This window comes from Podarcis muralis, chromosome 3 (genome assembly GCF_964188315.1).
Source record: "Podarcis muralis chromosome 3, rPodMur119.hap1.1, whole genome shotgun sequence".
Taxonomy (NCBI): Eukaryota; Metazoa; Chordata; class Lepidosauria; order Squamata; family Lacertidae; genus Podarcis; species Podarcis muralis.
In genome coordinates, this window is record NC_135657.1 from 112,657,235 (window position 1) to 112,677,105 (window position 19,871).

The 19,871-nt window shown below is 42.9% G+C and overlaps 1 protein-coding gene across 4 annotated transcripts in view; it reads left to right on the forward strand.

Moving 5' to 3' along the window:
* Positions 1-4,627: 4,627 nt before the first annotated feature.
* The window catches only part of CTNNA1 (catenin alpha 1), a 72,163-nt gene continuing 56,919 nt past the window's right edge, over positions 4,628-19,871 (forward strand). Inside the window, exons 1-4 of one of the 4 annotated variants that reach the window (XM_028722156.2) lie at positions 4,628-4,831; positions 13,855-13,961; positions 16,690-16,885; positions 19,152-19,318. In XM_028722156.2, coding sequence (XP_028577989.1) covers positions 13,857-13,961; positions 16,690-16,885; positions 19,152-19,318 — 468 coding nt within the window. In that variant the 5' untranslated portion in view covers positions 4,628-4,831; positions 13,855-13,856. The other 3 variants (XM_028722157.2, XM_077926483.1, XM_028722155.2) reach the window with 3 other exon arrangements.

Consider the following 19,871-nt stretch of genomic DNA (forward strand, 5'->3'; position numbering starts at 1 on the left):
AGCTATGGTTTTCCCAGTAGTGATGTATGGAAGTGAGAGCTGGACCATAAAGAAGGCTGATTGCCGAAGAATTGATGCTTTTGAATTCTGATGCTGGAGGAGACTCTTGAGAGTCCCATGGACTGCAAGAAGATCAAACCTACCCATTCTTAAGGAAATCAGCACTGAGTGCTCACTGGAAGGTCAGATCCTGAAGCTGAGGTGCCAATATTTTGGCCACCTCATGAGAAGAGAAGACTCCCTGGAAAAGACCCTGATGTTGGGAAAGATGGAGGGCACAAGGAGAAGGGGACGGCAGAGGACGAGATGGTTGGACAGTGTTCTCGAAGCTACCAGCATGAGTTTGACCAAACTGCGGGAGGAAGTGGAAGACAGGAGTGCCTGGCGTGCTCTGGTCCATGGGGTCACGAAGAGTCAGACACGACTAAGCGACTAAACAACAAGGGGTAAACTCACCCTGGAGCTTCTCAGTGTTGCACCCCCTCGGCTTGGCGCCCTGTGCCACACTGCTAAATTGGGTACTGCTGTGGTTTGTGGCCACCACTACCAGGCATGAGATGCATGGAATGGGACAATTGTCCTAATAGTCCTGAGCACCTCTCCTATGCTGTATTAACAAGGTTTTTTTGTTTCTTTTTTTTAACTAGCTATGCGGTTTGCATTATAGGGGGCAATGGGGGGGGAGAGAGCTGTGTAAGATAATACTGTTTCCTGCTACTCACAGGCTATAGTCTGGAGAGAGCATGTACTGTCATAGATTGGTGCTATTACTGGGATGTTGCCTTGCTATAGTACTGTCATTGATCAAAAGTTAATGAGATAAGATGCCATGAGCATTGGCACTATGGTTATGCCATGTTCTCAGGGGTGCTGTTAGGGTGGCATGAACTGTGGAAGAAGCTGTTACTGCTTCTAATTAACATGCTATTGTAACTGTGAGCTTCGGGTATTGTTGGTTCAGGGCACTGAAAAACTAGCGACTGGTTTGGCACACCCAAACTCCTCTGGAAACAATTCGTGTGTACACTGAGTGGTGTACCTACACTTCTTTTGGCTATTTGCATCACCTATAACAGGTGATGCTTAAACATTTGATCCAGTCTTAGTAAAGCAAAGAGGTTGAAATCCCAGTCTCACCGATAGGTGAGTAAGCCCAATTGAATTCAATAGGACTTACTTCTGAAGAGACTTAGTTAGGATGGGAGCCTAATTCCAGTGCCGTTTTTGATCCTCATGTGCCTAGAGAAACTTACTAATGCTTTAGCTTTTAAAATTCAAGTAACATATAGGAGAGTGCAAGGCAGAAATTATACTATGTAGTCTGTTTTAGCTCGGCATTTAGCACCAAGTAGAAATCCTAGCTGGCTATGTTAGTAGCCCAGCTAGGTGTTCCACTTGTTCCTTTTTTACTGCCAGCTTTGCCAACTGCGTCCTTCTTAATTTATCTCAAAATGATATTACTTTAGTAGCAGAGAGATGAAATGTAACAGTGTGTTCTTCCAAATTATGCTCATGCAAAGCTCTGAATACAGTATAGTGCATACACTGCATTAGTTATAGTCCAGTGCGTACATTTTTTGTAGAAATTATAGGCTCATGTAACAATCATGCAGACTACTAAATCTTTATATATTTTTCTTAGGTATCTAAAGCATTTCAGGTGACTCTTGGTCTGTGGTTATGTTTGTGTCCCTGATTAGGCTGCCTCGGTTAGCTGCTTCAGACCAAGACAGGAGCCAGATTCTGTAACTGATCAATTTTAGCCTACCACCAAGGAAGATTTTCATTCTCACCATCAGTTAATAAATTATCACTGGTGAACTAGCCAGGACATTTCTGTGGGTATATAGAGAAGCACACATATGCACACGAGTAAATTAAGCTTGTGTTTGGCAGGCAAAGATACATTTTCTTGGCTGCCTTTCTCCCCAATTCAAGCCTGTGATTCAGTGGTGTGAAGAGGAAATATAATTCTCACAACACAACTTTCTGTCCCATATGTAGCTTTGAATGCTCTGTGCTGGAATTCTGGCCTCCACAATAATTTATATAGAATATTTATATCTGACTCAATAGCCCTGAGAACTTACCCCCCCCCCCCAAATAAACAAATCTCAAAATAAAATCACACTCCAAGTCTAGTACGGGAAAATAAATAATATGGTGTCCATACGGAGGCAGGATTGTGCAGGCAGCATTTCCTGCCCTTGCGACTCCCTTCAAAATCCTCAGAGGCAAGAGACTGGGGCTGAGCAGCTGGATCGCACTCAGCCCACAAGGGATGCAAGTTTTCCCTGCTGGCAGCTGGCTGTCTCCAGGCAAGAATGGTCTCCCAAGGTCCTTTGAGGCAAGGGAGTAGGGCTGAGCAGCTGGGACTGGTGAGCTTCATGCCTCGCATTTTGATAGTCAGGTGTTTAAAATGTCCACTTGTTAGACTTTTCTAGCAGTTGGTGCATTGTGGGCTTTGCGTGTGTCAAATTTCATCTCTGATGGTGGTCTGGAAGTCCTTTAGCCACGTAGGGGTATACTTTGCCACATATACACCCCACATTTCTAAGAAGAGGGTTATCCATGTCTCCCTGTCACAATGGCCTGTTCACATGTTCCTCTATGCGTAGGGCTAACATGTGACAGAGAGAACAGGGTCCTGCCACTTGGCTTGTCCCTGATGTTAAACAGTGCTCTGGCTCCACTTCTGTATGTTGCACCCTCAAGACTGCATACCTACATGTAAGCAGCTGATCACACATAGGTGGCTGTTTGGGGAAGCTTTTAATGTTTGATGCATTATGGTATTTTAATATTTTGTTGGAAGCTGCTCAGAGTGGCTGGGGAAGCCCGGGCATATGGGCGGGGTATAAATAATAAATTATTATTATTATTATTATTATTATTATTATTATTATTATTATTATTATTAGCACACAGACATTGGGGTGGGGCAGCATGGCAGGCTGTGCTCCATCCTCCACACTTTAACCCTATAGGCGAAGGAAAACATGAATGGGCCTGGTATTTATTCAGTACTCAACATGCCTTGCTCTTATGGTCTCTTGGGGCGCTTGTATACCTCCTGTATACCTGAAGGAGCGTCTCCACCCCCATCGTTCAGCCCGGACACTGAGATCCAGCGCCGAGGGCCTTCTGGCGGTTTCCTCATTGCGAGAATTGAGGCTACAGGGAACCAGACAGAGGGCCTTCTCGGTAGTGGCGCCCGCCCTGTGGAACGCCCTCCCATCAGATGTCAAAAAGATAAATAATTACCTGACATTCAGAAGACATCTTAAGGCAGCCCTGTCCAGGGAAGTTTTCAATATGTAGTGCTGTACTGTTTTTAACACTGATTGGGAGCCGCCCAGAGTGGCTGGGGAAACTCAGCCAGATGGGCGGGGTATAAATAATAAATTATTATTATTATTATTATTATTATTATTATTATTATTATTATTATATGTTCAGAGTTGGTGTGGCACTGCTGGCTGCAGGCAGGATGCCGTTTCTTATTTAAGAGATTTATAAAATTGCTCGAGGGTGGCTGCTGACCACTGGGACTGGTGGGGTGAAAGGCAAGGGGGTTAACAAAAGTGGAGCCAGGTCCAATGACAGACAAAGCCAACAAATTCTAGTTTTGTTGCTATCCGCCTCCCAGCTGAGTTCTACAAGGGGCAGTACTGGGGCCAAGCAGGATAAAGCTGGCAGGCTGTGTTACCTCTTTAAACCATAGCTTTAACTATACAGTGGTATCTCAGGTTAAGTACTTAATTCGTTCCGGAGGTCCGTACTTAACCTGAAACTGTTCTTAACTTGAAGCACCACTTTAGCTAATGGGGCCTCCCGCTGCTGCCACGCGGCCGGAGCACGATTTCTGTTCTCATCCTGAAGCAAAGTTCTTAACCTGAAGCACTATTTCTGGATTAACGGAGTCTGTAACCTGAAGCGTATGTAACCTGAAGCATATGTAACCCGAGGTACCACTGTACTTAATTTGTTCCAGAGATCCGTTCTTAACCTGAAACTGTTCTTAACCTGAAGCACCACTTTAGCTAATGGGGCCTCCTGCTGTCGCCGCGCTGCCAGAGCACGATTTCTGTTCTCATCCTGAAGCAAAGTTCTTAACCTGAAGCACTATTTCTGGGTTAACAGTCTGTAACCTGAAGCGTATGTAACCTGAAGCATATGTAACCCGAGGTACCGCAGCTGGAGCACAATTTCTGTTCTCATCCTGAAGTAAAGTTCTTAACCCGAGGTACTATTTCTGGGTTAGCGGAGTCTGTAACCTGAAGCGTATGTAACGTGAAGTGTATGTAACCTGAGGTACCACTGTATAAATAAAAAATATTATTATTATTATTATTATTATTATTATTATTATTATTATTATTTCACGGGTGATTTCTTTTCTGCAGTCCCGCAGGTCTTAATTCTTGAGAAGCAGCCGTGAGGTCATGCAGGGTTTCGCTCACGCTGACGAAACTTTTCCCCGCAAATGAGGAAAGGCCGATCCAAGGGAGTTCTCAGCACCCGAATGAGATCACGGGCACCTCCCGGAAGTGGCTTAATTGCACCTCGCACGAGGCCAAAGAGCAGGAAGGAACGCCAGGCCTTATATGGGGATATATGGGACAGAGACACACCACAAAAGTAGCCCCTGGGCGGGAAGTCCGCGCCCGCCTTCCCCCCTAGGGTAAAGCGAAACCAAATCAGTTTCGCCATGTGACCGGAATCCCAAAGAACTCTCCCCTGAAAACTTTAACCCTGATTCATTCCCAGCTGAGGCCGAATCTCCTCCCCACACAAGCCAGGTGCGCGGCTCCGTCAGGTGTTGCGTGAGGTAAATTTCGTTACCTTCTCAGGTAGGCCTCCCAAGGCGGAGGGCGGTGCCGGGGAACAGCCGGCCCGACGACGGGCCGAGGGCGGCGCTTGGGAAGAGCCGGCGTCGTTGCGGAGGGCGGTGCTGGGAAGAGCCAGGCCGGGAGGCGGCGGCGGCCAGGAGGGGGGGGAGGCGCCCGGAAGAGCCCGTTCCCTAGCCGCCTCCTTCGCAGACTCCGTGGCTCGGCTCGGGACAGGGCGCGGCGGCGGCGAGCGAAAGGCCCAGACGGACGGGAGTCAAAGCGGCCGCTACTTCACGGGTGAGGGGTCGGGATGTGGGGGGGGGGGAGTTTTTTTTTTCCCCCTGAGGTAAATAAGCGCCCCCGGTGCGGAAGGTTTGGGTGGGTTTTCTGAGGTAAATAACGTTCCCCTGAGGAGGAGCGGCCCGCCTCAGGTAACTTTCCACTCAGGCGTCGCCACTTTTCGCCCGGCTGGGCCTCCTCAGGCCGAGTTAGAAACTTTCAACTTCCGAAGGTGGCTTTTAAAAGGGCGGCGGCGGCGGCCTTGGCGCGGCGCCCCGTCTTTTCCCCTCGCCCCGGATATATTCTCTCGCTCCCTTTCGAAGTGGGACACGGAACTGTCGTGCGTGTGAATGGGGGGGGGGAGAGAGAGATAATCCACTCAGACGCTCCAGGCCTTTTCCTCGCTTCCCCTCCCCCCCCCCTTTCTGGGCGCCGCCCTCATTCCAGGGATTTGTGAGCTGCTATCTATGGGAGGGAGGAAGCACACAGAAAAAGAGAGAGGATCTGGTTTTCTTTTCTTCCCCAGTAGTTAGTTGAGGAGGAAGTAGGGGTTTGGGTCTCCTTTCTTTCGCCCAGGCTTTATCTGGGGGGGGGGGGGTTTAATGTTGGTGGTTGTTTGCCCGCTTGTGTGTGTGGCGAAATGTGCAAATGCACAGCAGTGGAGGGGGAGTTGCGCCCCATCAACTACGGAACTTGCATTGGATCCTCGCCCACAAAGTTAGGATGGAAGTTAAGAGTAAAGAAAAGAAAAGAGAAAATTCAAGCTTTTTGCGGCTCCGTCTGACTTCACCTTGAACCAGCAAACTCCTCCTGTAGCCTCGCGACACACCTTTTCTCCTTAAATCCAATTATAAGCCTTGGGTGATCTGATAAACATTGACAATCGAGATCTTGTGCGCGCCAATAGTAGTAGTGTTCGGATCATTTCTTTCAAATGCTGTGGCCGCCTGCCATAAATTTACTTTTCTCAATCTTGGTTTAGTTCACATGTTTTGCGTTAATTTGCCCATTAGCAAAACATCCCATAATTTAATAAATCCAATCTGTCTCCTGTTAATAGCCAGGATGAGTTCCATTGTTGGGCTACAAGCATCTGTGCTGCAAGTAACATATGTTGTATTGATTTTTTTGTAGGAAGGAACAAGTGGCATGTTAAGTGTTCAGAAAGTATTTATATAGTACTGTAATCCTGGGCAGGTTTGCTTGGACTAAGCCGCAACTCGCCCTGCCCTGAGGACTTAAGATAGGTTGATGTGTATGAGGTAGGTTAGGGTAGGGTTGCCATATTTCAGGAAGTGGAAATCCGGACACAAAAGTTGGGGCAAAGTCACCCACCAAGCTTGGTTGCTGAGTGGTGACTTGAACCATTGCAAGCTGTTGATTGTTTTTCTTAGCGCGCCATCCTGCAATGTTCCAGGACAGCAGCTTTAATTCTCTGTCCCTCCGTGGTGTAGATTTGTTGGGTCCACGGTGTCCAGTGACCCCTTTACATCTAAAAAAACACTCCCATTAAGTTTGTCAATAGGCATCTGCTGCATAAGGGAATGATTATCCATAGCTCTTGGGGACTTAAGGGGGTGGTTTGGACTTGGGGGAGTAGCTATTTCATTTGGGGAGAGTTTTAGATAGTTGAGCCAGGTACTCGGAGATGTGACAGTCTGTTTTAGTTTTGCCTTACCATACTCCAGCGGGGGCTGCGATTGGTCTTCCGAATCTACACATTTAAAGGCACCTCCCACCGTCCTCTTGTCCACTAGGCACTTGGGGGATATAGGCCGTGTGTGTGTGAGCCTTCCGTAGTCTCAACATGAGCCTCCTTTTTGGTCAGTCTGCTTCTCAGGGTGTCCAGTCTAACCAAGATTTCCTAACCAAGATTTGAGTGGTGACTTGAACCATTACAAATTTGGATAATAGCCAGATCAGCAAGCATGCCCCGCCCCCCAAGCTGTTGTTTCCTGTTCTAGAATAAAAAACAAATACTGTATGAATTGCTGGGTGTGTGGTTGTTGGTTGGCCAAGGTGTTCAGAGCTACTGTACTTATCTGAGCAGTGGGCAGCCTTTTGAGTCTCCCTTTTGCCTTGGAAAAGGGTCAGGAGTGGGCAAACACAATTTTTGACTTTGTGACCAAGGCCAGCCAGAAATTATGGACCCATGTGTGGAAGTTAAGGTGTAAAGAACTGGTGCAGGAGTGCAGAGTTACTTTGCAATCCCAGCTGCTCTTTATGAACAGCAAATATTGTACCTCCCAGAACTCTGTCATATAACCGCTGCAGTGCCATAACAGTAGCATTTCATATTATTGAACTCCCTTCCATTTAAATTACAAAACTACATCTAAAAGCATATTTTAAGAGCCTTGCCTTTTTGTTGTGCTTTATCATGTGGTACATTTTCCTTTAGAAACAATTTTCCTTACAATATAGTGTTTTGTAAACGTGAGCATAATCTTAGAGAATACAGTTCTAAAGTAGCACATTAAGCAATAAGTTATGTTTGTCATATGTCAAATTGTTATTGATGCGATAAATCCAAGAAGAAGAGTGTAGCACATAATGCTTACTCCCAATGTCACCTAAAACATGGTTTGGTAAAATACGAACAAGCCTAGCCTCCTCCTGGGCTTGTGTGCTCCCTCCCACCGTTCCCACCCAGGAGGAGTTAAAATGCTTTTTGTTTAACCATGGTTTGGCATACAGTAATAGATTTGAAACTTTGGTTAATTATCTAGTGGTTAACAAACTAGTGAGCTTCATACCACTGTATCTGAAGTGGCTTCTTTGAAACGAAGTGTTTAATGTTAACCACAGTGACGGGTCTGGACAACATGACAAACTGCAATTAACCAAAAGCAGAAGTGAAAGCTTCCAAACTCCTTAGTGGAGCGGGTAGAAGGAATGCATAAGCCCAGAGGATGCTAGCCTCATTCATATCTTGCTAAATTGTATAACACTGGAATACAGTAATATGTGTTAATATTTTGTTCCTGGGATCCCATGGATTATGTAGGTTTCCCCTGTTCTATACTTCTTGGAGACAATATCTCATTTTTTCCAAAAGTTTATAGAACCACTGAGTAAAAGTTACAGGTGTTTTGAGAATTGAACATAGCTGTTATAAAACACTGTACACAGGCTTACCTCCTGGGTGATGACTAACTTTAGCTCCCCAAATTTTGGCCTGGCTTGCATAGCAGGAACATTAGTTGCACTCCTAGACATTGGTATAGTTCAAATCTAATTAATTGTTGCTTCCAATAGAAAGAGTATTGCTTATTGTGCTGTATCAATGTACATGGTTAGTTTTTCAAAGAAGCCACTTTCAGAAAGCCACTGCAAAGTTGACTAGTTTTAAACCAACCGCTAATTTGTTCAACACAGTTGCAGGTTTGACAACATGACAAACGATTATGAAGTAAAAACAGGTAGGACAAGGCCCTACCCAGATAGTTTACAATCTCTAATTCAACACACAGGAAGGGAGTGGGAAGTGGAGAAGGAAAGAATGTCCCATTTGAGTACCTTCACTTTTCATTGAGAAGAGGTTAATGGAATCTAAGAAGGCTTTGATGTATTGTAACGATGAAATCCAGGGAGGGGTGAGGGCTTTGGTGTCTTGTCTTTGAAGTCTTTTTGGGTACTGTGCAGGAATTCTATGAAATTCAGGGAGATTCATATTTTGCTGAAGCTGTAGGGGGCAGCTTTTGTTGCCAGCACACTACTGTACTTCAGTAACCCCTAAAAGGAGCAACCGCATGGTTGCCCAGATAATTTGACTAATTTCCATGGTATCACCAGCACCCTCGGAAATGCTGGTGTGGGAAGCAACTGTATCTCAACCCTGTGGTTACTTCTCATAGGTGTTATTGGGGTTTCGTGATATTGAGGCACCTGGAAGCTGCTCTGTGCTGTTCCTATAGCACAAATTACCAACACACTTTGCTTTCTTCCCTGGAGATAAGCGGTCTGTCGTCAGCTTGTGTCTTTGGCACAAAGGGAACTTTAAGTCTGAGAACACTGTTACGTCCCTTCTTGTTCAAGAAATCTCTCTGGAAAGGAAAAAAAACCTTTCTTGGCATTTCTTTGCAGAACGGCTTGCTTTCAACTGTTTTTTGGATTCTTAAAAATTCATTCTGGTTCAGATTTGGCCCTGGCTGCACCCATTTTCAGAGTATTCAATTTTTCCTTTGCAGCATACTGCCCAATGTACACACCACAATGTACACACCACTGTGTATCATTGAAAATAGCGCACGGAACTTGGTTAGGTTCTGAATTGTACCTAGTGAGAGATTTGGGGAGCAAGAAACAGGATTAGTTTATCTCATTGGGTGAACTATTCATATCATAGGATAAATATTTCCAAGTCAGGTTGAAATTTGATTTTGTTTCTGCATCCTTCCATTATATGTTAGGCAACATTTCCTTACCTCTGCGACTGTTACACTGGGTGTGGGAGAAAGGATGTTGGGGAGGACCATGCTTAAAAGATGAAAGTTTTTTATGATTGAAACATGATAGCAGATACATTGTATTGCAGACTTCTAAAGTGTGGAGTAAGTACTACTTGACATAAAGTTAGTGGGCAGTGTTCTGAGTTGAGGGACAGATTAGGGCAAGAGATTTTGTTTCCTTTTCCAACCTGGGTGTATATTGTAAAACACTATAAACATCCATTGGAACTGAAAATTTATGTGTCAATCTCTGGTATTTTGGTCTGTCTGCAAAAAGTTGAAGCTGGCATACTATTATCTTCTGACTCACCAGTGTCAAAAGTTTTAGAGGCCTGTGATTTTAGAGGCCCTTTTAAGAATGTTAGGGGGTGCGTAGAGGAAGGACTACTAGATCATGTAGAAAATGAACATTGTATTTTAGCTGCAGTTCATTCATTTTCAGCTTTGTATTCTTGTTATAAAAAAGTGTGCCTAGACATTCTGTTGTTGTGCCCATAACCTAGATTTAAGGTGCTGTTTAGCTCCTAGCTTTCATATCTCAGTTTCTAACACTGTATGGAAGTGATTGCTACATTAATTTTAGCAGAAAGGTGCTAGTACAAATGGACTCATTAAAATTCTGCTACTTGAGGGAGGGAGCCAATCCTAGTAAGGGAGAAATGAGCCTCAGCAGTTTCTTCTGACCTCTTTGGTAAAGGGGTCTCTATTTTGAACAGGATTTTTGTTTCTTTTTGTTTTTTTGGATGTATCAAGCCATATCTATCCAGTGCAACATTACTTTTTAAATCACTTCTATTAAATTCATGTAAGCTGTATTCCTGCATGCATGTGTAGAATTACTCATTTTGGTGTACCTACTTGGAAATTTAGTTTCCTACCCCCAATTACAAATGCCATACTGTGATTCCACATTTTCTGTTAGGGCAAACAGGAGGGACAGGTAATGTTAAAAGCTCTGTCATGGGTGGATAAAATTGCTAGGCAGTGTAATTTTAGGGTGTACTTGCATATATGTGTTCTTTCTGGAATAACTGGTTTCTCTTGTCCCCCTACAACTGCTTCTCTACGGAATCAGTCAGCATTAAGAGGATGTGTTGCCATTCTTTCTTTCCTTTTTACTATTTGTTGAAGGCACTGCCTAGAATATGTGTGTGATGTGTAGTCAAAGTTCTTTGGATAGGATGATTAATGTCTGGTATGTAGTCTGCCAGACAAGTACAGTACTTGCATTAATGCAGTCATTTAATTGTCATCTAGGCCTCCTGCCAAAACTGATGCATTGCTCTATTCAATATTGGAGGTGGTCCCCCCCCCCCCTGTATTCTCTCTGACTGGAATGGAAGCAGCATAGAAGAACAAAAATTTGAGACTCTTGAGTGAAAAGATGACATCACTGCACAGATATTCCTTTTCAGCAACCATTGCCTTCCTCTTAAACTGATACCGTGAGCTGATTTCATTGTGAAATCTGTGGCACAGATTCTTTCTCCCAGATAGAAGCCAATATGGTTTAGTGGTTAGATTGTTGGGCTCATATCTCAGAAGATGAGGGCTCATATCCCTACTCACTGAGTAACCTTGGGTCTTAGCACAATCTATTTCCCAAAAGGTTGTTGTGAAGATAAAATGGGGCAGGAGGAGAACCATGTACAGTGCCTTGAGCTCTTTAGTGGAAAGGCGATCTGTAAATGAATAAATAATGCACTTTCTTCTATTTAAATTTCTGCAGATGATGCTTAGTTTGCTACCTGTTCAACCTACTGTGAACCTAGGAGTCCAGAGATAATATGGCTGAATGAGATCTGGTGGTGGGCTTAGAACTCAAAGGATCAATGAAAGCCAAGACTGAATGAAAAGAAGGGTGTAGTACAGGGGTCTGCAACCTTTAAGACAAAAAGAGCCACTTGGACCCGTTTCCGAAGAAAAAAAAAACTGGGAGCGGCAAAACCATTGCAACATTTAAAACAAATATATCTCCGGAGCAGCAATCTGACAGCGGGTGGGAAGGTGATGTCGGGGCGGTGCGTGACTAACGCACGCACCACCCCTATGCGACGTCACAGCCAGTACAGCGCCCGCCACAGTGGGGAGTGTCGGGGCGCACAATGCGCCTCCTCCCCTTGCTAGTATCCGCCCCGGAGCCGCGGCAAAGGTGTAAAAGAGCCACATGCGGCTCCGGAGCCGCAGGTTGCAGACCCCTGGTGTAGTAGATAGGAGGGACAAAACAAAGCACACAGTGGGTAGACCTTGCAAAGATTTCCAAGAAACAGAATTGATACCACAATTCTGTAGTATTGGCAGGAACATTAATAAGGTAGAAAATATTGCACTTGTGGAAGGGGGTGGAGTGTGTGACTATAATCATGTTGTGTGGGTAGGGGAAGACTTTGTAAAGCTGTAATGTCTGCTAAATTCACGTGGTAATGGACTCATTCTCTGGCCTCCATGCACCCTGCCCATCCTTTGCGCGGAGTGTAATAGAAAATGTGAGGGAAATTTTGCTAAGCTTAGAACTACTGCTTCAAAGGTGAACTTAGGAATGCACCATGGTGATAAAAATGGGGGGAAATCAGCACTTTTTAATGCAAGCATGTATTTTAGCAAAATGGCAAAACAGTAGGCAGCTTTGGGAAGTCATGCCTGTATTGCAATTGGCACCTGTTGCTCAAGGTCCTAAAAACAATTCATCATAAAATAAGCATTGCACACCATCACTCCCTACAATGACTTTTAAGCCACCATCTTTTGTATGCATTACAGCAGTATGGTGTAGTTTTTAGCAAATTATTGAATTTGATCAGTTTCTGGGTTGTGACTGTGTAGCAGTAAGGATTCATGTCTCATTATCAGAATTGGATTATCTCCCATTTCACATTCAGTTGAGCATATTCTCACTGGATTTTAAAGTTTGTGTCTGTAACTGTGATTGCTAGAGACATCTTTAATGCATGAATGTCATTATGGATTTTTTTAACCATAGTAGGGCAATTTATTTATTACACCAACCAAAATATCACAAAATCCTAGCTTGAAACTTGCCTGGCCTAAACCATAATAATAGCTACAGTTTAAGGAGTTATCCTTTTCCCACCCCCTGCTGTGCAAGCATGTTGTGATAAGATAGTGGAGTCTTTGTACTGATCAGAGTGGAGAGAATGTGTTACCTGTTCCCACATATCAAAGATTTGTACCTGTGGTCAGGGTCAAATCATGAGGTGGTAAGGTAATATACTAAATAGTACTTAAGCAGTGATGTTGTAGTCAGCTTTTTCTATATACTTGGCTATGGAAAACGTATGGTATGTGGATGCAGACTTGGTTGTATTATTGACTGTGCCTGTTCTGGAGAGTGTAAAGCCAAATAATCTGTTTTCTACTGTGCCATGTAATATGGAACTGGATAGTTGGAGGGAGTTATAGAAGGACTAGGAGCTCAGGTGGGGGTGGGGTTCTTAAAGCATTGAAAGTACCACACCGTTTCCAGAGTTTCTGAGAATAGAGAGAGGAAATCCTTGTTTGTCTTCCTATGCTAATGGTGGATGTAGCTATTGTGTAAAGTATGAAGGGCTGTCTTAGTCCCAGCTGCACTGCATTTGTTGTCAGTCCCTGTCTTCTTTTTCATGAAACTTGAATGTGTGTTCTCTGAGGGTTTCCAGCGAGTACAGATAGGATGCTGCTGCTGTGTTTTTATTGCAGCACTTAAGAATCGTGGTGGGAATGACAAGGTGTCTATCCTCCTGTTCAGTCAAGACCATCAACACATTAATTCCTCATAGATCAACCTATGCAATCCACTTGAGAGAGAAATCTATTCTTTCTTTCTTCTCCCAACTGTCATCCAGTTCATTGGTCTTTGACTTGTGGGTTGCAGCAGTGACATATATAATTTTAAGTTTTGTTCTGTTAGGGGTGGCTCTCTTAGCGGAAAAAGACTAAGAAAAACAGTAGATGAATATAAACATGGTGGAGGTATATAGAGAAAAATGCAGGGACGGAAATCAAAAGTAGATCTCATTTTGCAGGTCAGGGCTAAACGATGGCTACTGATCCAACTCTTCCTTTGATGGATAGGACAAGAGTAAATTTTGTCTGCTCTTGCGGCAGAGCTCTAGTACTAGAAGTAATTTGTCCTAGCCTGCAGCTGAGGCATCCATTCTATGCATACTGTACTTAACTTTTGAGTAAGCCCTGTTGAATTCAGCAAGTCTTCTGAGTTAAAACAATCACCAGTTTGTGCTGTATACAGAATTTTAGTAAGTGAAATAACCAGATAAGTCTCTCTTCTTCCCCAGAAATGACTACCATTAATGCAGGAAACGTTAACTTCAAATGGGATCCGAAAAGTCTGGAGATAAGGACATTGGCAGTTGAAAGGTTGTTAGAGCCTCTCGTTACACAGGTAACAAAAGCTGTATGTGGTGATTTCTAATAATGTTTTGGATCAATAGTAGTGAGTTGGGTATCTATTAGTTTGATTGTACTAGCCAGTAAGATCTGCATTGGACTTCCAAGTATAAAGTGGGCACCATGGCAAACTTGCAATGTAGTCTTCTGCCCACATTTCCTTTTTCTTTTTTGTAAGAAAACTTGAAAATAAAACATGAACAAGTTATAAAAATCACCTTTTAAAAATAGCTGGTACATAGCTGGTAAATATGATCTATCTTTCATAATGCCTTCTGTGTAAAATATTCTTGAACGTTGAGTTTGAATGGGAGAAATCCAAGATCAAATCCTTGCTCATCAATGAAGTCCACTTGGTGAAACAGTGGGGGGAAACCAGCTTTTAATATAGATAGATAGATAATTAAAGCAAATCTTATATTGGTCTCTTAAAATGGAATCTGTCACCCTCTATTAAAACCACAAACCAATATCAAAGGCATTGTGCTCGATTCAAAATAATTCCTTCCAGTAGCACCTTAGAGACCAACTGCACTGGAAGGAATTTTTTTGTTTGTTTGTTTCGACTACAGCAGACCTATCTGATTCAAAATAAGTTAGTCTTGTTAATCAGTGAAGACGCATTTGTTTAAATGGGACTTAATTAGTTAAGTTTGTCATTTCAATCAGATTTGAGTGCATCTGTTGAAGATTTTGTCCATAGTACTTGGTGATCTCTTAACTATGACTGACTTGAGAGAAAAGGAGCACCCAACAGTCTCATTCACTCCTCCTGGTGTATGCACTCCTTCCCTTTCCCCTTTTCGGTGCGAATGGTTGATACTAATATCTACATTGAATCAAGTGATGGTATGGTTAGAAGCATTTTTCAGACACTGAGCATAGATAACTTTAAAGTAGAGATTAAAACCTCCTTCCAATTTATAGCTTCTAATTCTTGTTTAAAATCAGCTATGGGTAGCATTCAACTTGAGGTAAATGTAATACTGACTGTAATTATCTCAGGGGAGTGATCATGGAGAATATCATATGAGCCTGAGTTGGCACATCTGATCCAACCATGATTAAGAGACTGTAAAATGTCATATCTGCACTGCGCCTCACTCACTGACTCAGTTCCAAATAACATTAGAGTGCATTTCTGTTCAAAGGAAATCATGACCAAAATATCTCCCTTTTAAGATCAAATGTAAGTGTGACATAATAGGTCATGCTTATTACAGATAATACTGATGGTCAGGACATGACAAGTTGTCTCAAGTTTTAATATCAATCTCCAGGACAATCCAACCTATATCTCTTCACAATAATCTATTAAATTAAGAAAGAGGACAGAGTTGTGCAATCACATTGTGGATATGTGATTTTGTTTCCTACAAAGATGGACGTTTCCCACATGGAAATACCTTGTTTTGGACCTTAACTTTCAGCTCTTTGCTTCTAAGAGATTCTGAGTGCTTGGTCTGTGAGCAAATCACTTTGCTAATTGTTCTTGCATTTACTTTTAATCAACATCCCAATGCAGCTCTATTATTTCTTGCAGCTGGCCCTTCCTGATATAGTCCAGCATAGCTTGATCCAAACCACAATTAAAACTTTAAAACAAAATCCAATATAATAAGCAAGCAATAATACAATTTAGCAATACACAATCATTAACAAAGAGTAAATTAGCAATGTTATATATCAGAAAATATTTTCTAAAACAGTGAAAAGGAAGTATCCTGTTAGGTAATGCAAAGGCTTTCTTCAGTTATAAATCAACAGATTTGTGTAATGTTTGATCTCAAAAACTTAGGTATTTCCTCTGTGGTCTCTACGCAGATGCACACTTTCTTTTGCATATCTGTTGAGGAAATATTTGAAACATAAATGGGGAAACTTTAAATTGGTCTATCTACTGGGTGGCCTCACCCAAGTAGCTTTCTCTATCTTGCAACTTTATTAGGATAAAATGGAATGGTACCATGAATGCCACCCTGAGCTCTTTAGAGGAATTCAAACATAAGGAAGCAAAATCCCATGTAACATTAAACTGATGTCTTGTGTATACAAAACAGTGACCTGTTTCCATAATATAGAAAGTAATTGTGAATAACCACAGACATGTAGTATCATGAGAAGAAATTGGCTTGGAAAAGGATGAGAGAAAAGCAGTTTTTGAGAAAAGCAGTATGAATATGGGCAGTGCTTTTTTCTTAAATGTTTAGGGGTACTCTCATTTTCCTACTCAATGAGGCCAAATTTAGAGTCACAAAATGTTTAGGGGTATGCGTACCCTGCATCCCCCCAGGAAAAAAAGCACTGAATATGGGAGAGGGTGAAATTCAGTGCTAAAGTGCATCTGGGGCGAAAGGCAGGCAGATGAAAGATCCACAAAGTCAGAGTTTACCAACTAGGTGAGTGAAGATAGAGCTAAAGAGGCAAGAGTGAAGAAATAAAGGTGAGAACTGCCTGTAAAAACTGTTCTGGAGCAGAAAACTGAAAATTTGCATTAAAGTCTACACTCCTAATCAGCAACTAATGTTTCAGCTACTTAACTGTTTGACATAAAATTCTTTTAAACTTAACAGACTTTTAGCCTGATGTTGTTTAATTAAAATGCAGTCGATCTTGCTTGAATTGTGATGCTTGTCCAACGAATAAATCTGGAACCATATTAGCAGGGAAGGTTCTTATAGTTTGTCAACTAATAATATGTCCTGTGTGGTGCTGCTTTCCAGGTTACAACACTGGTTAATACCAGTAACAAAGGTCCCTCCAACAAAAAAAGAGGCCGATCTAAGAAGGCTCATGTTCTAGCTGCATCAGTTGAGCAGGCAACAGAGAACTTCCTGGAGAAAGGGGACAGAATTGCAAAGGAGAGCCAGTTTCTTAAAGAAGAGCTGGTGGCAGCCGTGGAAGATGTTCGCAAACAAGGTATGTAGTAATATCATATTGTGGTGGGAAGCAGAGTTGCTGTCCCAGCCCTGTGAATTAGTTCACTAAAGTTATCAGTCTACAAAACTAGTAGCCTGCCTCTCAATACATGCACATACTTAAAAGTTTTCATTCCTTTGATTATGAGAAAGCAGCCAATTTTAAGTAATTGCACTGTTCAGGGAAGTTTTTAATATGTAACGCTGTACTGTTTTTAACACTGATTGGGAGCCGCCCAGAGTGGCTGGGGAAACCCAGCCAGATGGGCGGGGTATAAATAATAAATTATTATTATTATTATGATTTTATTTACAGATGTATTTCATTTTAATGTTGCCCTCCCTCCATGGAGCTCAAGGTGGCACGTATAGTCCCCCATCTTCTTCTTATCCTCACAATATTCCTGTGCGGTAGGTTAGTCTGAGAGATAGTGACGGACCCGAAGTCACCCAGTTAGCTTTGTGGAAGGCCATTTTCATCTTCAGTAAGACAAGCTACTAAAATTCCGCTTCTAAAATAAATTTAAATAAACTGAAGCACAAACTATTTAAGACCAAGGCACTGTTAGCAAATGGTTCCATAGATGTGATGAAGGGGAGGTTACCTTCTCTTGATGGGGTTGCACTCCCTCTGAAGGAGCAGGTACATAGCTTGAGGCCTCAGTGGTGCTGAGTGCCTTCCATCAGCTTCACCTTGAAGCCCAGCTATGCCCCTATCTCAGTGGTGGTCAACCTTTTAGAGACCAAGTGCCCAAACTGCAACCAAAAATCCATTTATTTTTCGGCAAAGTGCCAACATGGCAAAGTTGTTGAGGTTTTTATTGCTGGGGGATTACACAGGGTTCTGGAGGTTTTTAGGGGGGATGCAGAAAATAACTAACACCACTAAAAAATGCTGCAAATCACTCGCGTCAGCAAACATGCGCCTCCAACTCACCAACAGCACACCGCCAGCTGGTTCGTGGGCACGGAACTTCGCTTCACACAACGCTCGCTATTACAGAGCGTTTACTGCTCACAGCGGTGTGGCCCCCCCCCAAAAAAAACCTGTGCCACTGTGGGCAGAGCACACTCTAAGGAGCGCTTCCCACCCGCACTGGCGTGGGGGGAGCAGATGGCCACTGTGCTTGCTGGGCCAATGGCGTGTGTACCCACAGAGAGGGCTCTGAGTGCCCACTCTGGCACGCGTGCCATAGGTTCGCCACCACTGCTCTATCTGGACAGGAATAGCCTAATTTATGTTGCCTGCCCTCTGGTAATCTCTAGATTAGATCACTTTAGTGTGTTATATGTCAGAAACCGTAGCTGGTGCAGACAGGTTGCTCCCTGGGGTAAGATGGTCTGAGCACAGAACACCAACCCAGGCCACTGCACTATCTACCAATTACTGTAGTTTCTGGCCACAATTTGAGGTGCTGATTTTGACCTATTAAGTCTTACGTGGTTTAGGACAGCAGTACCTCAAGGACCACTCTCCCCATATGAACTGACATGAACCCTGCAATTGTAATCTGAGGACCTTCCATGGGAGGTCTGGAGGGGGTAGCAACATAAGTATGTGTCTTTTCAGTGGTGGCTCACTGCTTATGGAGTGATTTTCCCAGGGAGGCTCACTGTGCACCATTGTTACATATCATTATTAATAAAATTAGACACCTGCCAAAAACATTCCTTTTAATCAGGCTTTTAACTATTGACAGACTTTTGGCATGGGTGGGATTTTTTTAATCTAGGGTTTTTTAATGCTGATTTTAATGTATGTATGTATTTGTGTTTTTTGCTTAAAATATTGTAAGTTGCTTTGAGTGGCAGAAAAAGCAACTAATAAATTTAATAAATAATAGTAACAATAATGGCCCTTTGTAAAATGAGATCTCAACTATACATTTTTCTGATAATTACCTTGACCTCTCTGCTTTCGAGAGCATGGTACCAAATTGTCTGATTTCAGAAATTTTCTTTTAATTGAAAGAAATATCTATGTCTTCCGTCTCTGGGGGGGAAAATCCAGTGCATTATATTTTTTCTTTTCAGAAGGTGGGATTTATTTTAATTAATTTTAATAGGATGCAATGTCTCTCCTGGCAATTTACAGCTATTTTCATAATTGCAATAGATACTTATTAGGATTCTGCCAGTTTTGTAAGAAAATAATGCTGTTTCCACATATTCATTTATTGCCATAGGAAGTGTAAACTACCTCATCCAGTGATAATTGGAAAGACTGAAGAAATGTAACCCCTTTTTTGCTAACTTTGTGTATGTAGGAGACTTGATGAAGAGTGCCTCTGGAGAATTTGCTGATGACCCATGTTCTTCTGTGAAACGGGGGAACATGGTGAGAGCAGCCCGTGCCCTCCTATCAGCAGTCACCCGGCTGCTCATTTTGGCTGATATGGCAGATGTGTACAAACTGCTTGTTCAACTTAAAGTTGTAAGTAGTGACTCAACTGTAACTTTCTGTCTCTTTTTAATTTGCTTATTATTAAAGTTGTTCAGAATAGTTTTTTGGAATAGCAGGGAACACAGGACTGCAGTAGGGGAGTGCTTTTGCCTTCATTCCTCTGCTTAATGGGCTTCCTGGGAACATCTGGATAAGCACTGTTGAAAACACATTGCTGGATTAGATCGGGGGTAGGCAACCTAAGGCCCGTGGGCTGGATGTGGCCCAATCACCTTCTCAATCCGGCCCACGGACGGTCCAGGAATCAGCATGTTTTTACATGAGTAGAATGCGTCCTTTTATTTAAAATGCATCTCTGGGTTATTTGTGGGGCATAGGATTTCGTTCATTATTTTTTTCCAAAATATAGTCCGGCCCACCACATGGTCTGAGGGACGGTGGACCGGCCCACGGCTGAAAAAGGTTGCTGACCCCTGGATTATATGGACTAACAGATCTTCCTCTGTGATATGACCCCATATACAAGTCTAGGCTGACATTTTGGCCAATGGGCTAACTATTACTATGTAAAGTCAGGCTAGAG